The sequence below is a fragment of the Phodopus roborovskii genome, unplaced genomic scaffold, assembly GCF_943737965.1.
Source record: "Phodopus roborovskii unplaced genomic scaffold, PHOROB, whole genome shotgun sequence".
Lineage (NCBI taxonomy): Eukaryota > Metazoa > Chordata > Mammalia > Rodentia > Cricetidae > Phodopus > Phodopus roborovskii.
This window is the reverse complement of record NW_026125932.1, coordinates 152,738-178,887: the sequence shown is the minus strand read 5'-3', so window position 1 is coordinate 178,887 and position 26,150 is coordinate 152,738. Positions and strand designations below refer to the sequence as shown.

The 26,150-nt window shown below is 36.2% G+C and overlaps 1 protein-coding gene across 1 annotated transcript in view; it reads right to left on the bottom strand.

Annotated features, from left to right (window-relative positions):
- The window catches only part of Tex11 (testis expressed 11), a 239,463-nt gene that overhangs the window by 132,228 nt on the left and 81,085 nt on the right, over positions 1–26,150 (bottom strand). The window contains exons 10-14 of the mRNA XM_051179029.1: positions 26,005–26,100; positions 22,941–23,022; positions 19,675–19,753; positions 9,762–9,913; positions 5,574–5,659 (exon numbers count right to left, since the gene is read on the bottom strand). Of these exons, the coding sequence (XP_051034986.1) occupies positions 5,574–5,659; positions 9,762–9,913; positions 19,675–19,753; positions 22,941–23,022; positions 26,005–26,100 (495 nt within the window). The remainder of the gene's footprint in view (positions 1–5,573; positions 5,660–9,761; positions 9,914–19,674; positions 19,754–22,940; positions 23,023–26,004; positions 26,101–26,150) is intronic.

The following is a 26,150-nucleotide window of genomic DNA, read 5'->3' as shown; positions in this document are numbered from 1 at the left end:
TAAAGTTGCAGTGAGACTGGGCACCGCCTCTTCTATTAAGGCTAGATAGAGCAACCCAGTAAAAGGAAATGGTCCCAAAAGCCATTAAAAGAGTCAGAGACAGGCCCTAATTCCACTGTTAAGAGTCACACAAGAAAACTAAACTACACTTTTGTAACAGATGTACAGGGCCTAGGTGAGTCCCATGCAGGCTCCCTGGTTGTCATTTCAGTCTCCGTGAGCTCCTATGAGTCCAGGTAAATTGATTCTGTATGTTTTCTTGTCATGTCCTTGGCCCCTCTGGCTCCCATAATCCTTCTCAGAGGTCCATCTAATGTTTGGCTGTGGGTCTGTTTCTACTAGTTGCTGGGAGAAGCCTTTCTGATGACAATTGGGCTAGGCAATGATCTACGAGTATAGCAGAATATCAATAGAAATCATGTCATTGACTTTTTTTCTTTTTTTGCCAGTCATGTTTGGTTCTATCCTCTAAGCTGTCTAGCCTCTGAGTCCTGGTCTTCCAGGCAATGTCAGGGGTGAGCTCCCTTTCATAGTATGGGTCTCAGGCTGGACCAGCCATTGGTTAGCCTCTCCCATTATTTCTGTGCCACCTTTACCCCAACATATGTTGTAGGTAGAGCAAATTGTAGTTTAAAGGTTATGTGGCTAGGTTGGTTTCCCATCCCCTCCACTGGAAGTCTTGCCTTATTACAGGAGATGGCTGGTCAACTCCCTGAACAGAACACCAACAGCGCAGGCACTAAGACCAACAATTAATACATGGAACCTCATGAAACTTAAAAGCTTCTGCAAAGGAAAGAACACTATCAAAATGGCAGCCTACAGAATGGGAAAATATCTTTACCAACTCCACATCTGACAGAGTTCTGATTCCCAAAATATACAGAGAACTCAAGAAACTAGACAACAAACCACGTAATCCAACTAAAAATGGGGTATTATCTAAACAGAATTCTCAACAGAGGAATCTCAAATGGCCGAGACATGCTTAAGTGATGGGATAAGTCACTCTGTAAATATGTTTCTCTTACTGGTTAATGAATAAAGCACTGTCAGCCAATAGGAAAGCAAGATAGGCGGGACTAGGAGACGAGGAGGAAAGAGGAAGGAGTAGGGAAGAGATCCAAGATGGAGGACAGAGAGAGCAGAATGCCAGCCCTTCTCTCTGGTAAGATAAGACCATGTGGAAATACTTAGATTAATAGAAATGGGTTAATATTTAAGACAAAGCTAGCCAATAAGAAACTAGTGACTGGCCAACAGCATTATATCAAATATAGAGTCTCAGTGTGTTATTTGGGGCTGGCACAGTTCTGGGACCAAGGCTGCATGAAAAACCTACTCATAACACTTAAGATGTTCAACATCCTCAGTCATCAGGGAAATGCAAATCAAAATCACTCTGAGATTCCACCCTACACCTGTCATAATAGCTGAGATCAAAAACACTGATGACAGTTAATTCTGGAGAAGATGTGGAATAAGGGAAACACTCCTCCTTTGCTGGTGGGAGCACAAACTTGTACAGCCACCTTGGAAATCAGTGTGGCAGAAAATTGGAAATCTACCTACCTCAAGACCCAGATATACCAATCCTGGGAACATACTCAAAGAACTAAAGAACATTGTGCCATATTACAACGACACTTTCTCAAACTATATTCATAACAACCAGAAACTGGAAACAATCCAGATGTCCATCAACCAAAGAATGGATTTTTAAAAATTGGTACATTTATACCATGGAGTATTACTTAATTGTTAAAGCCATGACATTTGCAGACACATGGATGGAACTAGAAAAGATCATCCTAAGTGAGGCAACCCTGACCCAGTAAAACAAACATGGTATGTAATAACTTGTAGGTAGATTTTTGCCATAAAGTAAAGAATAACCATGCTAAAATCCATAAACCCAAAGCCAAATAACAAGGAAGGCTCAAGGGGAGAAACATGAATCTCACTATGAAGGAGAAATAGAATAAACATCACAGGTGTATGGGGGGGTCTTGATGTGGGGTGGGCTTGAGGTCAGGTGGGGGAGGTTAGAGGGGGATAGTACTAGGAAAGACAACTAGAGTCAGGGACATCTCTGGGATGAGCTAGAAACCTTGAACTCTATGAGGGTGAGTTCTAGCAATGGGAGATATGGAGCTTTGAATATCTTAAAGTCTTCATTTGGCTTTAATTTTTAAAGTTACTTTTAATCATGATAAAATGGGAAACATAAAATTTATCATCATCACCTCTGAAAAGAGGGAAATAAGATTTTGTTATGTATCCTTTGAGATACCCCAAATGCCTACCCCAAAACCTTAATCTTAACTCTTTTTAACTATGCAGGTCACTAGTGTCATGTATATATGCCATATTATGTAACCAATCTCCAAAATCTACCCATCTTTTAAAATGTGAAATTCTGAGGGCTGAAGGTAAAGTTCATGCCTAGCATGCCTAAGTCCGAGTTCAATAGTCAGCATAAAGACAAAACTCCATATTCATTCTCCACATATCTACCTCACCCCAAATGCCTGACAACCACCATTGTAGGTGACATCTCTAGGAATGTGATTACTCTGTGTACCTCATTTAAGTGGAACTGGATACTATTTACTTGGCTAGTTCACTTCCCTTAGCATAATATTCTCAAGATTCACCCATATTGTTATATGTTTCACAATTCCTTATCATTTGCCAACTAAAATACTTTCTTGAACAAACCTTAAATGCAAGTGTATTTTTAAAAATATTATATATATTCAATTGTACACTGTGTTACATAAAATATTTTCATACAAATATATTCTGTACATTGAGAATTCAGAACTCTTTTTAAGGTCATTAATATTCTAGTTCATATGAGTATTTAATTTGACTTTCCATTCATCTCTTGATGGAACCTGAGTTGTGGTCATCTTTCCTTAGAGTACATAGTACTTATAAGGACATTTATATACAAGCAGCTCAAGATCATGTTTTTAATTCTGCTATATATATATATATATATATATATATATAATGAAAAGAGTTTTCATTGGATTACATGTCACTAAATTTTAATATTTGGAAGTTCCACAGTTTTCAGTGGTGGCCACACAATTTTATATTCACACTAATTACTTTCAATTTTTAAATCTTGTACCAGATATAGAATTCTAATTTGACAGATTTTTCTTCTATTATTTAAAAAACAAAAGCAAACAAAAATGTTGCTTTACTTGTCTAGTGAGTACATGCTTCAAACAGTGTTGTCTTTAATTTGTTCCTCTATATGTAGGGTGTGATTTCTCTCTGATTGCTTTAAGATAATCTCTTTAATGATGATTTTGAGCAATTAGATTATTACATGTTTCAACAACGTTTTCTTCATGTTTCTCATATTAAAATTCTTTACTGTGGATTTAGAGTTTTATCAAGTTTTGAGTGTTTTTAGCCACTACTTATTCAAATATTTACTCTTTAGTTGGGAATTGCAATTACCCATATATTTGATTACCTGAGGTTAATGATGCTCTTACATTTTAATGTTTCTTTCTGTGTTTAACTTTCAACTGATTCTTTGCTATGAGTCCAAGTTCACCAATATTTTTTCTATAATGTTTATACAATATTCTGTCTTTAAAGTATATATTTCATTTCTACAAGTTGTATTTGAACATTTTCTTTTCTTACATGTATAAAAAACTTCTTATATGTATAAAATATAAGAACTATTTTAGCTAGGTATAGTGGCCCACACCTATAATGACAACACTTGGGAAACTGAGAAAGAAAGATGGCCAATAATTTTGATCCAGTTTGGGCCACACAGTCAGTTCCACACCAGACTAGCTACAAAGTGAGACTCAGTCTCAAAATAAAGAAAAAAAAGAGAGAAACAGGCAAACAGACAGAGACAGACAGAAAGGGGAGGAGGGAAAGAAGAAGGAGATGTAGAGGGAGGAAGAAGGAGGGTGGGAAGTTAATGCTAACTTGCTATCAGTTGGTTTCAACTGGTTGTTTATGTTCTTCAATGTAGCTTCTGTTGTCTTTCATCTTTGTATACTCAATAATTTTTTACTGAATTTCAAACATTGTGAACTTCACCCTGTTGGGTTATGAACAGTGTTGTAATCAATACATACTTTTAAACATGTCTCTGAAGCAATGGAGCTCCTTGAGATCAATTTGATCCTTTCACATATACTTACATGGTTTTTAGCTGTTTCTGAACTAATTATGGGGCTAATTATTCCCAACTACTGAAGCAATAACCTTTATCTAATTCTCTATGAACCAGAGGTTTTCCGATCTGAGTGGCAATATAGGCTCTATCCCCAGACCTATGTGAGTGTTCAATACTGTTCTCTGTAATGTTTTTAGATAGCTACTCCTCTGACTAGAGAGTTTCATTCCTATGTGTATGTTGTGACTAAAACTATCCAAAACACTAGAGCAGAGACTTCTGATAACTAGGATCTCTCTCCATTACACACTTATCTTCTGATACCCTGTTCTATGAACTCTAGCTCTTGGCCTCCCCAGGCTTTCCACTCCATTTCTTCAAATCAGAATGCTTGTCAGACCATAATTCAGTTTCCCTTCCTCTGCTGTTGTCTGGAAACACATGGAAGTCAGCCAAATAGTTGAATTGCTTACTTTCTTATCTTCCAGTGTTCATTTGTCATTGTCATTCAATACTATTAAACTGACCTTTAATCATGAATTTCAGGGTTTTTCTTTGTTTTTGTTTTTTGTTTTTTGTTTTTTTTTTTTTTTTTTTTTTGAGGGGGGCAGAATTTGTTGTTTCATTTGCTTTTTTAAGGTACAGTCTCACTATGTGGTCCAGTCTGGCCTAGAACTATCAATGTTAACCCAAACTGACCTTAAATGCCCAGATATCCACCTGCCTCCCCCTCCTGAAAGCTGAGATAATGAGTATGTGCCACCATGCCAGGGGCTTTGCCTTATATTTTGTTTAAGCAGGGGCACAAATTGGTCCTTGTTGCTACATTTTGGTTGAAAACAGAAGTACTAAACAACTAATATTTTTAAACAAAAGTATATGCCATTTTATATACATAGGCACACAAATGTATACAAATATTCAAAATTTTCTTAAATGACAAAATGAAGAGCAATTGTACTTTGTGTTTAAAAACCAATCATCTGTAGTGTGGAATATTTCCACAGGAAACCAGGACTGTTTTATAATTTTTAAAGCTACTTTTAAATGCACCAATATGATTTTCTTGCCTTTCACATCAAATTACCTTACTATCACTGATGTCATTCCCCTTTACAAAAGTTCACACTAGGGAGGAATCACATCTTACTATTTTTGAAGAAATGTTTGCACAATACCCATTGACATTCTGCACTGTGAATATTTAGTACATAGAGGATGTCTAAAACTAGGGACTATTAAGTATTATTATTATATTTTTGTTTGCCTAGTTATTGCTTATGTGGTACTGAGCATTGAATCTAACATTACCACTGAGCTGCTGTTCTCTGATTTTATACTGACCAGTGTGTTTCATTTGGTTCAGAGGAGAAAGAATACAATGAACAAAAACAGATTATTCACAAACCTTAAAACTTCTGGCAGCTTTTACCCACAGAATGCTGTGCAACCAATTTACTAAATCTCTTGTCAGTTGATTTCTTGTTTGGTGATCTGAAAAATACAAAACAACCAAGCTCTGAAAAGAACCCAGATCCATTTCATTAAACAAGGAGTGCATACTACACTTAATCTTATAACTGTACTTATTCTTTAATGTCTATAAACATAATCATACAGATTTTCACCTTAAATTTTAAGTTTACCGTTAAAATTAATTATCTAATACAATCAGAGTTTGCTAGAATCACTGTAATTCTCCCAACAGTCCATGGTAAATTTCCAGCTTAGTCTCTTTTTAACTTACTTTTTGCATTCCAAATTAGATCATCATCTGGTGCCCTAATAAGGTTATTGTGAATGAGCAGACAGCAATGTCAAAAATCATTAATAATAACTGCTCATACTATTATGCACTGAAAAAGATCAGATCAAGTTCACAAGAAAGGCCAATTATACCTTTAAGCTTTCTAAAAGTACTTTACAAACATTTTATAGATAAACTTTATTCATCTACACTGAAACTTGTGCCTGATCATTTCTTGTCTAGACATTAAGGTAAAGCTTAAACCACAATAGAATTCTATACCCCTTTCTCATCTGCCCTTTTGACACAAACCATCAATTTCCGAAAATGTCTTCATTAGAACACTAATACTCTCTGACTCACTAGTGGAGTCAGCAACTGTAGCTTGTTTCATGGCTTAAAAACACTTATGTAAGAGTATCCAGTCACTTAATATGTCTCCTTAAATGATTATAATACTTTGGTTATGTGTGTGAACTCTGTGTAACTGAATTTTTAAATGAATTTTTCTGTAAAAATCAACTGTTTATAGTTAGCTGACAATTTCCTTTCTTTAAACATGAAGACTGGGCTAGGTAAATAGCTCAGTCAGTAAAGGGCTTGAGAGAGCAGCAGAGTTTAATTCTCAGAATTCATGTAAAAAGTCAGGCATGGTGGCACATGACTGTTATTCCTGTGCTAAAGAGGAAGAGACAAGTGGATCCCTGGGAATCACAGGCAGGCCAATCTAGTTTATTCAGTTCACTCCTATCTAATGAGACAAGGTAGATAATTCCTAATGAAAGATACCTCAGGCTGCACTCTGGACGCGTGCACACAAACACACAGACACACACACTCCCCACATACATGTACATACACATATAAAAACACAGAATATAAACATCTAACTTTCTAGTTCTCTTATGTAAAATTTAACCTTTTCTTGACCATTGAAAGTCAACATCACCAAACAACCCATTGCATTTTATTGTACTATCACTGTATTGTAGTAAGCAAAACACATATAGTTTCTCTCAGCTAGTTGGGAGGCTGAGTGAGCAGATTCACATGAGCACAGAGTAAGAAACACAGCAAGGTGCTGTTTCTGAAATAAATAACTTGTCTGGGGCTAAGGAAATGGCTCAGTTGGTAAAGTGCTCAGTTGGCTGTGCCATGCAGGCATGAGGACCTAAGTTTGGAGCTCTACACCCACATAAAAAGCCAGGTGTGGTAGCCTGCACTTGCAATCCCAATATAGGGTAGGTAGAGATAGGAGGATCCTTGGAGTTTAGGAATCTAATTGAATTAGCAAATCTAGGTCCTAATGAACCAGTCTAGTTGAATTACCAAATCCCAGGTTCCAGTGAGACTTTATCTCAAAAGATAAGGTGGGGGGGCTCTTGAGGAATGACACCTGAGGTCATTCTCTAGCCGCCATAACAGACACACACACACACACACAGAGAGAGAGAGAGAGAGAGAGAGAGAGAGAGAGAGAGAATCTCATGTCTAGCTACCTATGTATTTTTCCTAATTCTTTTATTTCTGTATCTACATATTTTTTCCAGAGAAAGACCTCTGAACAAGAAAAATTATAGGTTTTCCTCCCATATAGTCAGGTTAGCTTGTGAATCTTTTATATTTGTAATAAGATATTGCTCAAATGCCAAGCTGGAAAAGGGGAGAATTTTGGGTCAAGTAGAAATCTGGTACAAGTAAACTCAAGAATTTACAGAGATGACCCAGGTAAGACTCCTAGCAATAGGGAATATGTAGCCTGAACTGGCCATCTCCTGTTACCTGGTGTCTCCAATTGAAGGACTGGTACACCAACCCAGCCACATAACCTTCAATCTATAATCTGTCCTGCCTAGAGGATGTGCTGGGGTAAAAAAGGTGGCACAAAGATTTAAGAGTGGCCAATCAATGACTAATCCAGCTTGAGACCCATGTCATGAGAGTGAGCTCACCCTGACAACTGCCTGGAGTGCCAGGACCTACATAGTGAGTTATTCATCCCACTCGCACGTGTTGCACTGACCATGTCCATTGGGGGGTGGGGACAGGGGCCGACATGATCTGGGAGAACTAGGTCTGGGGTCCAGAACCCTGGAGCTCTCTCTTGCTTCCTGGACGGAGACAGAGCACATCAGGAGACATTCTTTGGACTGGAACCTGCTGGCATTCATCTGTCTCTGTTGTAAGTTATTTCTCCCCAAATAAACATCTATTCAGCCTATCTGTTTCCCCCATCCTTATTTTTCCATGATAAGGACCCAGAGGCTGGATGGCCCAGAGACCTGGGATAGAACAAAACATGACTAGAGGGAAAAAATGACAATTTAATGATGCCTATACTCATAGATTACTACCTAGCCCAATAGTCAACAGAGAGGCTTCATTCAGCTACTGGTGGAAACAGATGCAGAAACCCACAAACATTAGGCTGAGTTCTGGGAATCCTGTTGAAGAGAGGAAGGAAGAATTGTAGGAGTCAGAGTGGTCAAGGGTATCACAAGAAACCCACAGAATCAACTAACCTGGGTTCATAGGAGCTCACAGAGACTGAACAACCAGGGTTCCTGTATGGGACTGATGTAGGCCTTCTGCATACATATGACTGTTGTTTAGCTTGGTCTTTTTGTGGGACTCCTAACAGTTGGAGCAGGGGCTATCTCTCAGTTGGAGCAGGGGATATCTCTAACTCTTTTGCTAGCTTTTGGAACCCTACTCCTCATACTGGATTACTTAACACAAGTTGAGGTTCTTAGTTTTATGTCCACAGGAAGCCTATCCACTTCTGAAGAGAAAGGAGAAGTGGATGGGGGTTAGGGGGAGATTGAGGGAATGACAGAAAGGAGAGGAGGGGGAGAAAACTTCAGACTCAGGATGTAAAATAAATAAATTTTAAAAAATGCCAAGGGCCAGAAAACCAGATAACTAAGATTATCAAAAGGGATCCAAAAAGTAATTGAATTCTTAATGAAGATCTGGAGAAAGGATATCATTAGAAAAATATATTTCATAGGAAATAGAACTCAAAAAGCTCTTAACATCAGATGATCCTTTCAGAAACTATTAATGTCTTTGTTTGTATGAAAACATGATGCACATTTAATGCAAATTTAAACAATGCAGAAAAATACGATAGAAGCAACACATCACCTTAAATGTTACCATTCAGAACAAACCTCACTCTTATCATTTAGTGACAATCATTCCAGTTATATCTCTATACATTGGTAGAGTTAGAAAGATGAGGTCAGGCAGAGAATTTTCCAAGCCAGTGATTATATCATCTGCACACTTTAAGGTATAGAGGCTGTGCAGAGTGTGGAGGATTAGGGCAATGCTAAGCACAGATGGCTCTATATCTCTGCTTTAACTAACAGAATATTTAATCTGTTTTTTTTCTGGGTGGAGTTTATGTAAGACTGAATTACAAAATAATGTTGCTGCTAAAAAGCTTTAAAAGCAAGAATTTTGTTCACAACATTCACTTTATAGCTGAAAAGTCAGAGTTCAGAGATATTAACTTGCCCAAAGGCACATAGCTAATTTGAGTTCAAATAAGAAACATGAAATCTGGGTTTATAAACCTCAGAATTTTCTACTACAGATGGGCTTTAAGCTCAGAAGTGTGTCTGTATTTTGAAGATGTTTTGTCATTTGTGCTGAGTTGTTCATTATAGCACACCAAAGTTGTAACCTCTAGATAGTTACACTGTTGATAACAACCATTAAGGAGAGAGGAAACAAGGAAATGGGAAAAACCTGTTGACCTGAAGATTTTGCCATTGCTCTTAACATTTATCTTAAAATAACAAGCAGATTAACAACGTTCAGATAATGCAGAATCTTACCGACCTATAAGAATTTCTTCTATCTTCTCTTTAGCAATCAGATCTTGATCTTTTTGTAAAAGCATGTCAATGTAGAACAATACAATTTTCTTACTATCTTCTGCCAACTTAAAATGACCATGGATGATCCTCAGAAAACGAAACCCAACAGAATCTCTGTCCAAAAGACATCATTTTAAGCAGTATAAATAGAGCTGGTTTTGATCAATGGAATTAAAATCATTTCGATGTGAGCCAAAACAAGTTTAGTTAATAGTTAATGATATTAAATGCCTACTTGTCAATAATAACTCATTTAATTATAGTAACACTTTCTTCAAAATTTTATTACTTTGTGGGCGGTGAGTTAGAGAGACAGCGAGAGAGAGAGAATAAGAATGCATCCATATATCCATATCAGGGAATACATGTGGAAATCAGATAACAAATTATGGGAATGGATCCTTTCCCTCTACCATGTAGATCCCAGAAATGGAGCTTAGGTCTTCAAGACTGGAGACAGGCACAATTACCTGTTGAGCCATATTGCCAGCCCAACATTTTCTTTATTGTTTTGTTTGTTCATTTGGTTTTTCAAAACAAGTTATCACTCTGTAGTCCAAGCTTGCCCTGAACTTACTAGCCAAGGTTAGCCTAAACTTCTAGGAATCCTGTCTCGGCTTCTCAAGTGATAGGAGCACAAACTTGAGCACCTATGCCTGGCTTCTACTATTATTAAAATGTGAATATGCTTGACATATCCTAAATATTTAATGTAACACCTACTAAAATATTAACAGATTTTTTGAGACAATGCCTCTTTTTGAAAACTTAAAATTTACATAACATGTCAAAGGCCCTGAAATAATCCTAAAAATATGAAAACAAAGAACAAAGTTGGAAGACTCATGCTTTCTAATGTCAAAGCTTTTTACAAATATATAGTAACCAAAATGTATGGAACCAGCATAAATACATAGAGATAAACTAATGAAATAGAATGAAGAACACATAAGTAAACCTTGGCATATATGACCAAATGATTTTTGATAAAAGTTCTAGCACCTTTAATAGTGAAATAAATCTTCTAACAAATGATGACAGAAAAGCAAAGAAAAAAAGTAGATTTTCACATCCAAAAGAAATTGGACTTTTTCTTCAAATCATGTATAAAGATTAACCCCAAATGGATCCAAGACAGAAATATTATAGCTAAAATTTCTGTGGTTGCACAAGCAATTACAAGAGTTGGTAGAATAAATAAATTCAGTAAAATTTCAGGATACAAAACTCAATACCATTTCTTTATATCATGATAAAATATCCTGTGAGTGAAACAAAAGTATTTCTCCTTTACTATAGCATGAAAAGATATATAAAATACTTAAGCATACATTTAACTAAAGTGAAATACTGAAATAAATGGGAAAATACATCATTCTCGTGGATTAAAAGAATTAATGCTGCAAAGATATTTAAGGGTATCCCCCTAAAAATTACAGATTAAGTGTAATCCCTATCAAAATTCCAGCATCACTTTTCATAGAAATAGGAACAATAATAATAAAGTCTTATGAACTACAAATGAACCTAAATGACCAACAAAATTGTAAAGATAAAAACCCACAGCTGAAAAGATGAATCAGAAGCTAAGAAAATCCCTACTCTTCCAGAGGACCTAGTTTGATTCTCAGCGCCCAAGTCAGGAGGCTCCCATCTGCCTGTAAGTCCAGGCATCTGTACACATGTAACTTACACATGAGTGGTATCACACTTCCTGGTTTCAAATTACACTACAAAGCTATATATGATACTGTCATCAAAACAGAAATATAGAACAACAATATTGAAAGCTAAGAAAAAAAACTCATTTTTTTTCCAGTAACAGTACCCATAAAATAGCAGAAAAAGTTTGTCTCTTCAATAAATGATGTTAGAAAATGGATATTCACATCCAAAACCATGAAACTGCACCTTTACCTTACATTATTCACAAAAATTAATCCTACATGTATTAAAGACTAAGGCAAAATGCCTGAAGCCATAGAATACCTGAAAGAAAAAAAATAGGGAACACGCTCTTTAACATTGATCTTGGCGATGATTTAAAATACAACAGACAAAAGCAAAACCAAAAATAACCAAGTATAAAAATATAAATCTAAAATGTTCCTATACAGCAAAGGAAACATTTAACAAAATGAAAATGTAATCCACAAAGTAAGGAAATATTTCATACCATGTGTCCAAAATGAGGTTAGTAGCTAAAATTTATACAACTCTACAGCACCCCTCCAAACAAACCTGAGGGGGTTGCAGAGACAAGAGGACTCAGGTTCTGATGGCTTAGTCTAGCTGAAACGGCTAGCTCCAGATTCGGTGCAGGGCCATGTCTCAAAACAAAACAGTGTACATCAATATAGAAAGACATGTTCCATCCACGTGGGAAGGTGGGGGAGGAATACGGTAGGCTTGGGTAACTTCCTGCTGTTCCAGACAGTTTGGCTTCAAATAAGGACAGAATTTCCAAGAATTTCTGATATGGCCCTAAGCAGATTGCTGATATTTCTAATACTGATTCGGTAATGATGATTCTAAAATGAAAATATGGGTCAATACTGGAAAATGTATCATGCTTTATCAAATATTCAGCCAATAATTAATGAAAATAAACAATCACATCCATGTCAATATTTACCTCAAGAAAAGTAACAATAAATATGAAACTAAATACAGCACAGAGCCAGAGTCTAGGAAAATAGTCAATGCTTAGAAACTTTGAAAAATTTCTGTAATTAAAAGTAAATGCAAACACAATGATAAAAAATTAGTGATTAAAATATTAAAACTAAAAAGAAACAAACAAGAATAAATAGTTGGATAGTGAGCCCACTCAACCAAAACTAAGTAGCATGGGAAAATCTATTAAGTCAGAACTTAATGGGACCTAGGAACAATTGATTATGGCTACAAAGAACTGCAAACATTAATCTAATCCTCCATTGTGTGACAAGCACTAGAGACCACTTATATTTTGAATCCAGGTTTTTCTGTCAAACAAAATTTTAAGCAATATAAAGAAACAGCTTCAGCTTATATAAGAAGCAGAGGATACAGACTTCAGGAGAAGAATAATGAAGAAGGAAATCAGCTGGCACAGTAGTGAAAATCCCTCTTCATTCCCACATCAAAATGGGAGTGAGACTAGTGTGTCTAGCACACTGTTACATCTACTTTCTAAATATATCCTCCCAATGAACTGTGCTTCTTGGAATTCGCATCCTGATAATATCTTTTCTCCTGGAATCTAGATTGGCTCTGTGGCTTGTTTTTTTTTTTTATTACAAACACATTTTAATTATACAAAGTAATTGGTTTCATTATGACTTTTCAGATATACATATAACATACTGTGGTCATATTCATAACATCATTAACCCTTACTTTAAGCCCTTCCCCCACCCATATGTCTAACAGTCCTACTTTCCTGTCTTTTCTTAGTTTAATTGCTACAATGAGAGAAAGCATATATTGTCTTTGATTCTGGGTTGTTTTGCTTAAGAAGACACTCGTTGGTTGCAACTATCATCTTTAAAATGACGTAATTTCATTTTTCTATACCCAAGATTCCAAAACATGGATTCCAAAACTGAACAATTTGTGAATAGTGCTACAATAAACATGGGAATACAGGTATCTCTATTTAAGTGTATTTTGATTCTTTTGGATATATAACCAGATATGGTATTTTGAGGATAGCTATAACTCAGCAATAAGATCTTGTCATCAAGTTCTGGGAAGTAACCAAGAGCAATGGCAATAGCCTATACTGGTTTTGTTTGTTTGTTTGTTTGTTTGTTTTTGTTGGGGTTTTTGGTTTGTTTTTTGACAGGTAGAGATTCTATGAGACCCCAATGACAATTTGAAATGCTGTAATTCATACCTGGCAGTAGAGATTTTCTTTGACAACCTATGGTATATAAGGGAGGTATTGTCTCCCCATTATAGAATGACTCCATTTAAAGCCCTTTTATATACATATATATTTTAGAAACTTTAATAGTCTCCACATGGCCTTTAGAGAGGTCTTTAGTACTAGTTGTCATTCTCAATAGTCTTTCTCTGCTCTCACATCCCCAACCCATGTAACTCTTCTATTCCCTTTTCCCACTTCATACCACCTGTGTGGTTCCCCCCTTTTCTTCATCTCCCTGACCAATGGTTCCTTACTAGTTTTTTGACTGCTATGGGCACTCCAATTTAAATACTCATATGTAAAGAATCAAAGGTAACATCCACATATGAAAAAGAGCATGCAGCATTTGCCTTTCTGGGTCTGGATTACCTCAATAAGAATGATTATTATCAGCTTCATAAATTTACCTGAGAATTTCATAATTTATTTATTTCCAGCTGAATAATATTCTACCATGTGTAGACAGACAGACAGATAAATAGATAGATACATTATCCACTGACAGACATCTAGGTTGTTTCTATTTCCTGGTTATTATAAACAGAGAAGCAATGAACATGCATAAGCAATATCTCTGCAGTAGGAATTAGAATTGGACTCTTGTGAATATGCCTAAGAGTGGAAAAGCTGGGTCATGTAGTTAATCTATATTTAGTTTGTTGGTTTATATATATACATACATACATCCACATGGATAGCAGCTTCTCCATTTTGAACTCCAACAGTAAATTTGTGTTCCTCATTCCCCACATCTATGGCAGCATTTGTTGTATTTTGGTTTTGTTGTTTTGTTTGTTCATTCTTTTTTTTTTTTTTAATCTTAGCTATTCTGACAGGGATAAGATAAAATCTCAAAGTACTTTTGATTTGCATTTCCCTGATGACTAAGGAACTTGAACATTTTAAAACTATTTCTCATCCATTTGCATTTCATTTTTGAGTCCTCTTAGTTCCTTGCTCCAATTTTAAATTCGGTTGTTTGCTTTCCTGATGTTCAGTTTTGAGTTTTGTGTGTGTGTGTATTCTAGATATGTCTGATGTAAAGCTGGTGAAGATTTTTTCCCACTCTGTATGTTACCTCTTCACTCAAACGATAGTGTGTTCCTTACTGCACAGAAGTAAGTTTTAGTTTTATGATACCCTACTTGTCAGTTGTTGGTTTAACTGCCTGTACTACTGGAATCCTATTCAGAAAGTACTATCCTGTGCCCATAAGTGGAAGCATATTCCCCACTTTCTCCTCTGTCAGATTCAGAGTATCCCATCTTAACGTAAGGTCCCTGATCCATTTGGAGTTGAGTTTTGTGTAAGGTGAGAGATAAGGATACAGTTTCATTCTTCCACATGCAGCTATCCTGTTTGACAAGCACCATTTGCTGAAGTTTTTTCATGTGTTTACTGGTCGTCTGTACTGTTTTAAAGTTATATCTTATTATGATCGTGTGTGAATGTATTCATGAGTGCATGATGTATACATGAGCATGCATGTGAAGGTCAGATGATTATTTTGTGGAGTTCATTCTTTCCTACTACCTTTAGATGGGTCCTGGGACTCTAACTCAGATCACCAGGCTTGCACAGCATACCCCTTTATCCACCAAGCCATCCCACTAGTACCATTTGCATTGATTCTTTCAGCTCACTTATTTAGAAGTTTGGTGCTTTATATTTTTTTAGTTCTTTATATATTCTCGTTATTAATCGCTGGTCCAATGGATAGCTGGTGAATATTTTCTTTCATTCTATAAACCATCACTTTACAGCATTGTTTCTTTGCTGTGCAGACTGTTTTTTAAAGGTTATAATTATGTGTATGTATGGGTATGTGCATGTGAGTACAGGTGCTTATGGAGGCTAGAGCTGTCAGATCCCCCTGGAGCTGAAGTTAGAGGCTGTTGTAAGCTGCCAAGCATCTGTGCTGGGAATCCAATTCAGGTCCTCTGCAAAAACATTATGCAGTCTTAACCACTGAACCATCTCTGCAGCCCCCACTGTACAACTTTTTAATGTGATACAATCTTGTTTGTCAATCCTTGCTCTTATTTCGTGAGTCTTGTTGATGATTTCTGATGTTAATATAGTCTTGTCTTCTAGTTTCTTATTTCCTGCAACTCTGGATAAACCAAATCATAATGTAAGATATCTTATTTCCTCAAGCATTTAATGTTATAAAGAAGTCTAAGCTAGACACATGATGAAAGAGGGAGATACCTGATTAACTTCCAGATGTTTCAAACACTTCAGGCAACAGGTGTGTAAGTGAAGTAGACAGAATGTTCAGTCCAGTCATTTTTTTAGAACCTACAGGTTTAGGTATTTCTACCATGATTGCATCCACAAAACCCCCCAAGCAACAGCCACCCAAGTTGAGCTCAGTCAAGCCACAGAACTATAAGAGAGCAATTTAATGAGGCAAATCAGTAAGTTTTAGGGTTGTGTGTTACAAAGCAATAGATAACTATAAAACTCATGCATTCTGAAAGAAATTCTACCAGCAACGTCTATGACATAATATCATCAAAGTCAGCTAACCAGATCACTTGTGAGAGTGCATTATGCCATGAGATAATAAAATATGCAACCACACAGGTTGCTGTCTCTTGGAAGACTGTTCTTTTTCTAGTGAGATGCAGAAAGGGAATGGATCCAGAAGAGAGGAGAGGGGAAGGAACTGGGAGGAGTAGAGAGTGGGAAGATTATAATCAGAATATGTGAGATAAGAGTATTTTCAATAAAAAGAAAAATGCTGACTATTTGATATTGCATGACATAGAGTATCATCAGCATTTTTCAGAGTGGACAAACATTTTAATTTTATAACCATCAATAATAAAAGCATTGCTTCACATAAACATATATACAAAATGGTAGCAGTTTGTTTAGAACCATTTCAGAAATTGTTGAAAATTCTGTCCTAATCCCAAGCCAAACTTCACCTAATAATAATGAAACTCAAGCAATCAACTGGGTGATTTTTAAAATCAAACATTCTAATACAATATATTCTACAGATATAATAACGATACATGTTGTCCTAGTTTGCTTTCTATTGCTATGATAAATAACCATGACCCAGAGCAACTTGGGGAGAAAAGGGTTTATTTGGCTTACACTTCCATGTCACCATTCATCATTGAGGAAAATCAGGGCAGGAACTCAAGCACTCTCTAGGACCCCTGCAACTACCACTTTTGCTTTCCTCAGCCCCTCCTCCAAGACCATATCCATCTCCTTAGGAATAATCATGTATGGCCCAACCCAACATATCCCTGGTATTGTCTCTGCCACCCTTTATGGGGCTGGACTTTAAACTGTATTAAAAGACTTCTGGAGTCAGTCCCTCTCTCCCACCTGCTAGTCTCAACCCACACATTGCACTGATCTGAGAATGCTTGGAATCTGAAGCCAGAATTCAATAAGATTTGGAAATACTCATAATCTAAACCCTAACATCCAGAGTGGCCCCAAGACTGAAAAATTACAGCCACCCCAGTAGCATTCCCCTGATGGCTAATGATAGTTGAACATCATATATATATATATCCCAGATCCCTCTCCCTTCCTCCTCTCATTCCCCCCGGGCCCCCTCCTATCCCATTCCCCCCCACACACTCCACAGGGAGGATGATGCCTTCCAGGAGGGATCAACAAAATCTATCAAGTCATTTGGAGTAGGGACTAGGCCCTATTCTAGGTTAAGGAAGTAGCCCTCCATGGGGAATGTGCTCCCAAAGTCCATTTGTGCACCAGGGATACATCCTGGTTCCAATGTCAGAGGTCTCTTAGACTGCCCAGGCCTTCTAACTGAGACCCATGTTCAGGGGGGTCTGAGTCAGTCCAATGCTGGTTTCCCAGCTATCAGTCTGGGGTCCATGAACTCCCCCTTGTTAGGGTCAGCTGTCTCTGTGGGTTTCTGTAGCCTGGTCTTGACCCCTTTTGTTATCACTCCTCCCTCTCTGCACCTGGTTTTCAGTAGTTCGGCTCAGTGTTTAGCTGTGGGTGTCTGCTTCTGTTTCCATCAGCTACTAGATGAGGGCTCTATGATGGTAGATAAGTTAGTTATCAATCTCATTATTGGGGAAGGGTATTTAAGGTAGCCTTTCCACTGTTGCTCAGATTGTTAGTTGGGGTCATCTTTGTAGGTCTCTGGACATTTCTCTAGAGTCAGTTTTCTCTTTAAACCTCTATTATGAACATCTTTTCAAGTGATTATCCACATTGATTTTGATGATGCTAAAGTTTAAAATTTTTCCAAAAACTTTAAAGACTTTTAGACATTAATGACCCCATGAAAATAAATCCAAAGATTATATAAACTGTAAAACAACACCTACTCATTTTGTCCTGTTTTACATACTCTGGCATGCAGACTAATTTAATTTAACTCTTGGAATCTTGGGGCTTTTCTAATATTAATTTTTATTTCATTAATCTCTCTCTCTCTCTCTCTCTCTCTCTCTCTCTCTCTCTCTCTCTCTCCATTTTTCAAGACATTGTTTCTTCATGTAGCCCTGGCTGTCCTGGAACTTGCTCTGTAGACTGTCCTGGAACTCAGAGATCCACCTGCCTCCTGAGTGCTGAAATTAAAGGTGTTCACCACCACTGCTTGGCATTATTAATTTCTCATAATTATTTTAGAGAACTGACATTTGAAGATCAGTGCAACTAAATAAAGCATATTAAAATTTAGGCACTCAAAATCCCATAAATAAGGAAAGTGCATAATAGATATAGTGGTGCTTCCAGTTAAAATAATTACAAGTTATCCCAAACTTTATAAAACCATGGTTCTTAAAAAGAAAAGGTCAGGCTGAAATCTGAACATACTACTCCCTGGGAACGGATCTTCTAATGATTGTTTCTACAAGGGTTGTCTGAGACCTGGCAGCCCATGTTGTGGCCTGTTACTTGTACTTTAAAGAGAGTGATGCAGCCACATATGCAGAGCTTGTAACACACCCAATCAATCACCACTCCCTGACTGGACCCTGCCGGAGGAACTGAGCAGACAAGGTGAGTTAAGCAGCACAGTTCCATTGGGGATGGTGCTGTTTTCAACTTTGATATTTAAATCACTGGTAGCACTGCTGCTAATCCTTCCAGTTGATGCTTTCTGAATACTCAAACTTTTCATTCCACTTGATGGATGAAACTCTCAGAGCCCTGCTGAATAAGACATTTGATGTCCTTAGGTGGGAAAACAGCACAGGTTTCTTTCTTTTCTATACTCAGCTCTGTTGTCCCTTGCTGAAAAACAATAGGCAGGTTGTTGCCAATAATGACCAGGTTTTCATTCCCCCTTCCTCTTACTGCACTCTTATAAAAAGAATGGATGATGCCCACATCAAATACTTGCTTGAATCTCAGCAGACTGCCTTCATGAAATTCCATGCTATCACAGTCATTTGGCCCAATGAGAATCATAGCTCAGATGACAAGCATTATGAGTAGACTGATGACACCCAAAATAAACAAGAGATGGTCACACAGGTGGCTAAGTTGCCCTTTCTCCCTCTCAGCCTGCTTTTATGGAGACAACATCCATTGACACAAATATACACAGTTTTAAAGTCACTACTGTGATCTTTTGTTAATGTTCCTTGGCTGCACAGCCCATTAGAACTTTGCTGCTCTGCTGCTTGGCTGCTGAGCTGCGGTTCTGGTGGTGCTGCCTTTACAACCACCACCACAGCCACTGCTGCAGCCATCTTGGCCAGCTATGCCTTTAACTCTTCATTTTTACAAAACCATTCTAGGCTTTTTTTTTTTTCATTCCCTTGCAAAACTTAATACGACTTTCACAATTAATTTTACTATTAAGTGACTTAGAAAGCAGTACTATACTACTGATCAGTACAATATTTTGCTAAGAATGAACATGAATATATAAAGATTCAATGTGTTAATGAAAACCACAGAAAAAGTGTTACTCATCATAGAAAGGAAAAAAAAATTTCAGTACCTTTTATTATCAATCAGCAATTGAGTAATGTTCAGACAGAACTCCAAAGGCATAGCAAGATGTATTATTTCCATGACAGCTAACAAAGAAAAGCAAATAAATTAACTAATCATACTAACAAAGAAGAAAGAATGAAAATGAGTAAAACATCAACTTCATTTATAGGAAGTTTTGCTGTTTTCAATAATTTTTCTGTTCAAGATAGCCATATTAAATTTCTGTCATATACCATGTTTTATCTAGTAATTCACCAAAATCTTTTTAACACATTAATAGCCAGTTCTAGCAAGAGCATAGTGACACAGACACCTTTAAATGGACCAGAAGGTAATGTAGTGCAAACCTTTTGAAATCAAATTGGCAACACTCTATGATAAGAAAATATTGGAAAGAGCTTGGAATACCAGTTGCCACCTATATAGATAGAGGTAGGCAAATTATTTCCTTTTTCTTTCCCTTAGTTTTGCCATGTGTAAGATGGTGACTATACTACCAACTTCTTTATGCTATCAAGAGGGCTCCATGAGATAATATATGGAGATTATAAAGCAATGTATCTAGCACTTAGTAAACATTAAATAAATGACAGTTTCTATTACTGTTATTCCCTTTCTTAAGAAATTGTACTTCTGAAAAGTCATCAGAAATGTGAAAAAGGGTTTCTAAAAAATATATATTTAAAAGAGTTCATATTATAAAAACAGAAAAGAAACACCATGAAATGTCAAGTATGGTATAGCTGTATTTATCATATAGCCAATGTCATGTTAAATAACATGGGAAATGACTAGACACTAACATAAAAATATTTCAGACTACCATTAAGTGCAAAATTTGAAAACAAATTTACATGCAGTATTAATTCTATAAAACATACAAAGTAGACTAAAAATTATTAACAACATATCATCAAATTACTAAAATTTACTATTTGTAGACTTTATGATTAATTCTGCAAATGTTTAATGAATATATTCTCTGAATCTATCACTGTATTTGTACTTGGAACCTAACACTAAACAAAATACACAGAAAGCCTTGCTATAAAGATTATATTCTAGGGCAGTGGTTCTCAACCTTCCTAATGCTGCCACCATCATGTGGTGTTGACCCTTGACCATAAAAATTATTTTTGCTGCAACTTAATAACCATAACTTTGCTACTTTTATGAGTCATAATGTAAACATCAATGTTTTCTGACCATGTTACCCATCTCTGTGAAAGGGTAATGCAACCTTCAAAGGGGTTGTAACCTACGGGTTGAGAACCCCTATTCTAGGGGATAGGGGGACCATGGTTATTTTTAGTACTTTCCAAATTTTTCTTTGATGAGTTTGTGATATCATTTCATGACCAAAAAACATGTCTACTTTAAAAGATTTAGCCAGGTATGGTGGCACACATCTTTAATTCCAGCGCTTGGGAGGAAGAAGCATACAGATCTCTCTGAGTTCAAAGCCAGCCTGGTTCACACAGCAAGTTCCAGGACAGCCAAGGTTATAAAGTGAGACCTTGTCTCAAAAAAGTGTTTTATTTTTATTTTTTTTTTTACTTTTTCTGTTATAAAAATTATCAGTGAAAGTCTAATGCCCATAATTAAGTTAATAATTCTAAGAGGAAAATACTTTTGTAAAGAAATGAACAGACTACAGCAAAATAGAACTTGCCTCACATGCACAGCCCCCAGAAGTGCAAAATTGAACAGATTATAAAGTTACTTTCCCAACATAGTAGAATAAAATATTTATTACTTTAATAGAAAAACCTTTCACTTATGGAAGTCTCATAATTTCTAACAATTTCAGAATAAAATATTTTAAACACTCCTTCTGATACTACATTTAAATAAACACTGTAATGATGAATTCTAACTCAAAAGTAACCAACTTGAAACTTGGTAATTTCAATAATATATCTTATTTTCACACATAGTATTGGTTTGAGTAAGTCTACTTCTTTTGTACGTTAACTTCTTATCCTCTTAATGGAAGAGAGTGGAGTTGTCAAGCTGGTGTGTGTGTGGAAATAATATACAATCCTCTCTACATCTCTTTACATCTGAGCTTCAGCTGGGTTTTTTTTTGTTTGTTTGTTTTTTGTTTGTTTTTTGTTTTTTTTTTTTTCAAGACAGGGTTTTTCTGTATAACAGCCCTGGCTATCTTGGAATTCACTCTGAAGACCAGGCTAGCCTCAAACTCACAGAGATCAGTCAGCCTCTGCCTCCTGAGTGCTGGGACTAAAGACTTGTGCCACCAACCTTCTGAGGTCTTTTGAGTGACAAAATTTCTAGAGCACACAGAAAGATTTGGCAATATTAAATTAACACAAAACTACCAAATTTGATTACTGTCCTAATTATTTAAATGATTTATTGTATAATCAGTAATTATATTAACACATAATTTTATATAGTATAAATAACTCATTTATTAAAGATCACTGAAATATCCAGGCATGATGGATCTATAACACCAGAATGCGGGAAATGCAAGCAAAAGGATCATGAGTCTAAGTCCATCTTCAGCTATTTACTGAATTCAAGGACAGCCTAAGCTATACAGGATAGATGTGATAGATGCTTTACATAAATTTTCTTGTAAGATTCTCCAAACTAAAATAGACGTTATTGTTATTTTTATCGTATCTCTTTCAAAGATAAACTGAAACACAAAAAAAGTTAAGGCACTTGCCAAATGACACACAGTTATATATTAGTCTGTTCCTTTGCATATTCTACACCCTTAATAATAATTGAAAAACAAATAACAATGTTTATACAAGTAATTATTTAAAAGGACATCATTAGGCAGTCTCACTCAATGGATAGCTTTTCTCTTCTGGCAACTGTGGAGAAGGCCAGGAATATTTCAGCCTGAGAACACAGACCTGATTGTTCTCCGTAGTACTTCCTCAACCCCCATGCCCATCTCCAAGTCCCTCAATAAAATGATCATCCTTTTCCCACAACCCCTCCAAAACAAGAACTCTTTGTTCATGGTTGTAGAAACTTTCAGAAAGGTTGAGCAGCTGGAATTCTCTGCTAAACTAAAAGGAAATTGATTGCTTTGATTCAGTCCCTTTTTAAAAGCACCTTTTAATTTTGCTCCTATTCTTTCTTTTCTCTTTCTTCCTAGTCCATAATTCCTTTTCTATTGATCAGTTTCCTTCTCAACCACCTCTAAATTATACCTATTATTAGAAAATTACAAAATCACTTTGTGCTGATATGTCAAAATTGCATGTTCTGTACACAGAGAAATGATACCTTCAAGGAGTTCTTCATTACATGTTTTGCCTTTCATGAGGATTCTCATCTTTAAGAAAAGCCCAGCTGGATCTAAATGTTCCTATTTTAAACAAAGAAATCACAATGATATTATAACTCTGTAACGCAAGAGACAATTTTCAAGTAATTGCCTGTTTTGTTCAACCTTTGCATGATGACTCAGAATCAAAGGGAATCAAAATTACAAAACATCATATAAATCAGATAACATCTGTTCTTTCCCAAGAATATTTTCTGAAATTTTATTCAATCTCAATAAGATAATACAGGGAAAAGAGTATGCCAAACATTTCCATGGACTGACAGACATTTAATGGCAATGTAAATATTTAACTAGTAAATCTCACACCATATTCTAAGGAAAACCTTAAACATCAGTTAGATTTATTTCCTGGTGATTGTTTTTTTTTTTTTTTTTTTTGCTACTTCTATTGTTTTCTTTTATTTTTGAGATTATAATATAATTACAACATTTCTTTCTTCCCTTTCCTCTGTTCAAACTCTCAAATATACACCTCCTTGCTCTCTTCCAAATTCATGACCTCTTTTTTCATCAGTTTCATATATATACGCATGTAACAATCATTTTATATAATATATATTCCTACATGTAACCTTCTCAGTCTATATAATGTTACTTGTATGTATGTTTTAATAATTACCCTCTTTAAAGAATAGCAGAAAATATGCAAACGGTGTTATCATTTTTATAAGATACAGCTTTTATGTCTACCACTAATAACAGTGTTTTCTGAATGATGTTTCCAAGTTGTTGTTAGCCAGCCATAAGACAACTGTAAATTCTTGTCTGTCTCTACTTTTGCCATCTTTACAACTGGCTAAACCTAAAAGAGTATAGAGGGTAGAAGATTTTAATAATGTGCAAGCCTATGTCTTCTACAATGACAATTAGCTTCTACATAAACACTGTAGTTATTGGATCCATATTTTGTAAATACTTATAGCTAGTCATTATATGATAGTTTAAGAATGAAAAATTAAGGAAGGCAAACACAAATCAGAGAATAAACTAAAAGAGTCAACTTTAACCCTGATTTATTACTGTGATTAGATTTCTGGTACTGTACATTTCCATTCTGCCTCCTTTGAAACTCAGTCTAACCGGGGACTTCATATCATTTATCTGATTACCCACAACTTCAAAAATATGTACACATTTTCTAGTGTGACATATGCAATGCATCTATACATAGTCACACCCAAATATATATGTATAGCTTATAACGTTATAATTTGTATCTGAAATGTCAAACAAAAGCCCATGTTATTAGACGGGTGAAGCCTACTGGGAAAAGGGGAGAGCAATACTACCTGAAGGAGATACTGGGACTTTGGTACCTCTAACACACACTGTCTCTCTCCTCCCTTTCCCTCACCCCTCCTCTCCTGCTCCCTTCCTCTGCTTCTTGGGTGCTATTGAGGTCAATAGGTCTCTTCGATCATATGCTCTCACTACGGTGTCCGACCATGTTACATGCCCAAAAGTAACAGGCTGATTGTCCACAGATTGAAACTTCTTCAACTTTAAGACTTATTAAACTTTTCTCTTCTTAAGTTGCTTGTCTTAGGCAGGCTAACCCAACCTACACTCCATGGGGTACAGGTAACCACATGCAGCCAAAAACAGCTATGAATGCACCTCAAGACAACACTGAGAACTTACTTAAAATGTGACATATTTATTTATATTTTGGGGACTGCTAAAACAAAATACCATACACTGAGTGGCACAAAAGCAACAAAAGTAATTTTTTATAGTTCTGAGGGCTGGGAACTCCAAGATTATGGTGCTAGCATTCACTGGTTAGTTTTTGTTTTTTGTTTTGTTTTGTTTTGTTTTTTTGTTTTCACTTGACACAAGCTAGAGTAATCTGAGAAGAGAGAACCTCAACTGACAAAATGCCCCTATCAGACTGGTCTGCAGGTATGGCATTTTCTTGGTTGCTAGCTGATGTGGAAGGGCCCAGCCTTCTCAGGGAGGTGCCATCCATGAGCAGGTAGCCATAGGGTATATAAGAAAGTAAATTGAGTAAAAAAAAATGCTTTGACTCCAAAATTTAAGTTCAAGGACAAGTTACTGGGGAAAAGGATTTCTATATTTGTTTCCACAGAAAATGAAAAGATGTGGATTCCTTCCAGACTAATGTGGTTTGATCAAGCCAGACCACCTGATCCTACATTCAAAACAGCTGGACAAAGCAGCCTTACAGACTACAGCCAGGATTTCTGAATCTTCTTCGAATCCCCCATGACAGCGCCCCTTACCAGCAAGAAGTAGTTTGGAAAGAACGACGCCCAAATTCCCAAATATTGTCTATAAATGTTTGTTTTCATTTAAATGTACTTGGTTATATAAAATAAAAAAAGAAAGAAAGTAAACTGAGCAAACCAAGAGGAGCAAGCCAGTAAGCAGCCTTCCTCTATGGCTCCTTCTTTTGCAATCCCTGTGTCCAGATTCCTGCCCTGCTGCTTGAGTTCCTGCTCTGACTTACCTTGCTGCTTTTGGTCATGATGTTTGTCATAGTAATACAAACCTAACTAGGACATAGCAGAATTGGCATGTGGTGAAAGCCTGCTGCTGTAGAAACTATCTCTGCAACATGTATCCAGACATGATAGAAGGGTCACTAAGGTTTCCTCAGGCCTTTTTTGTTTTTTTTTTTGTTTTGTTTTGTTTTGTTTTTTTTTGTGGGTTTTTTTTGTGTTTTTTTTTTTTTTTTTTTGATAAATCTGCTAAAGACATTCAAGAAAAGTTCACTTTCATCTAATCATTTCCCAAAGTCCCAACATAATTCTGTCACCTTGAGGTTATTATTTCAACATAAAAATTGTAGAGGGACACAAAAATTCAGATCACAACAATATTTTATTCATTTTACCTTTATGTACTATAGAAGAGTGTACAACAATCTGTTGAATTTTTAAAGAGGCATACTAAAGCAATGTCTAAATTGGATTTCAAGCTATGAATTAAAACTTTGAAAATTAGTTTAATTAATATTAAAAAGTAAAAGTCTCATACCTTGTTTGCTAGGAGTATAGCAATGAGGGCCTTATTATAATATCCTTTGTCATCACACTCCAAATAAACAGTAGCTAGTAATCGCAGCACTTTAGCCTATAATAAACAGTAGAGAAGAGCTTATAGCTAAAGGATTAAGCTACAAC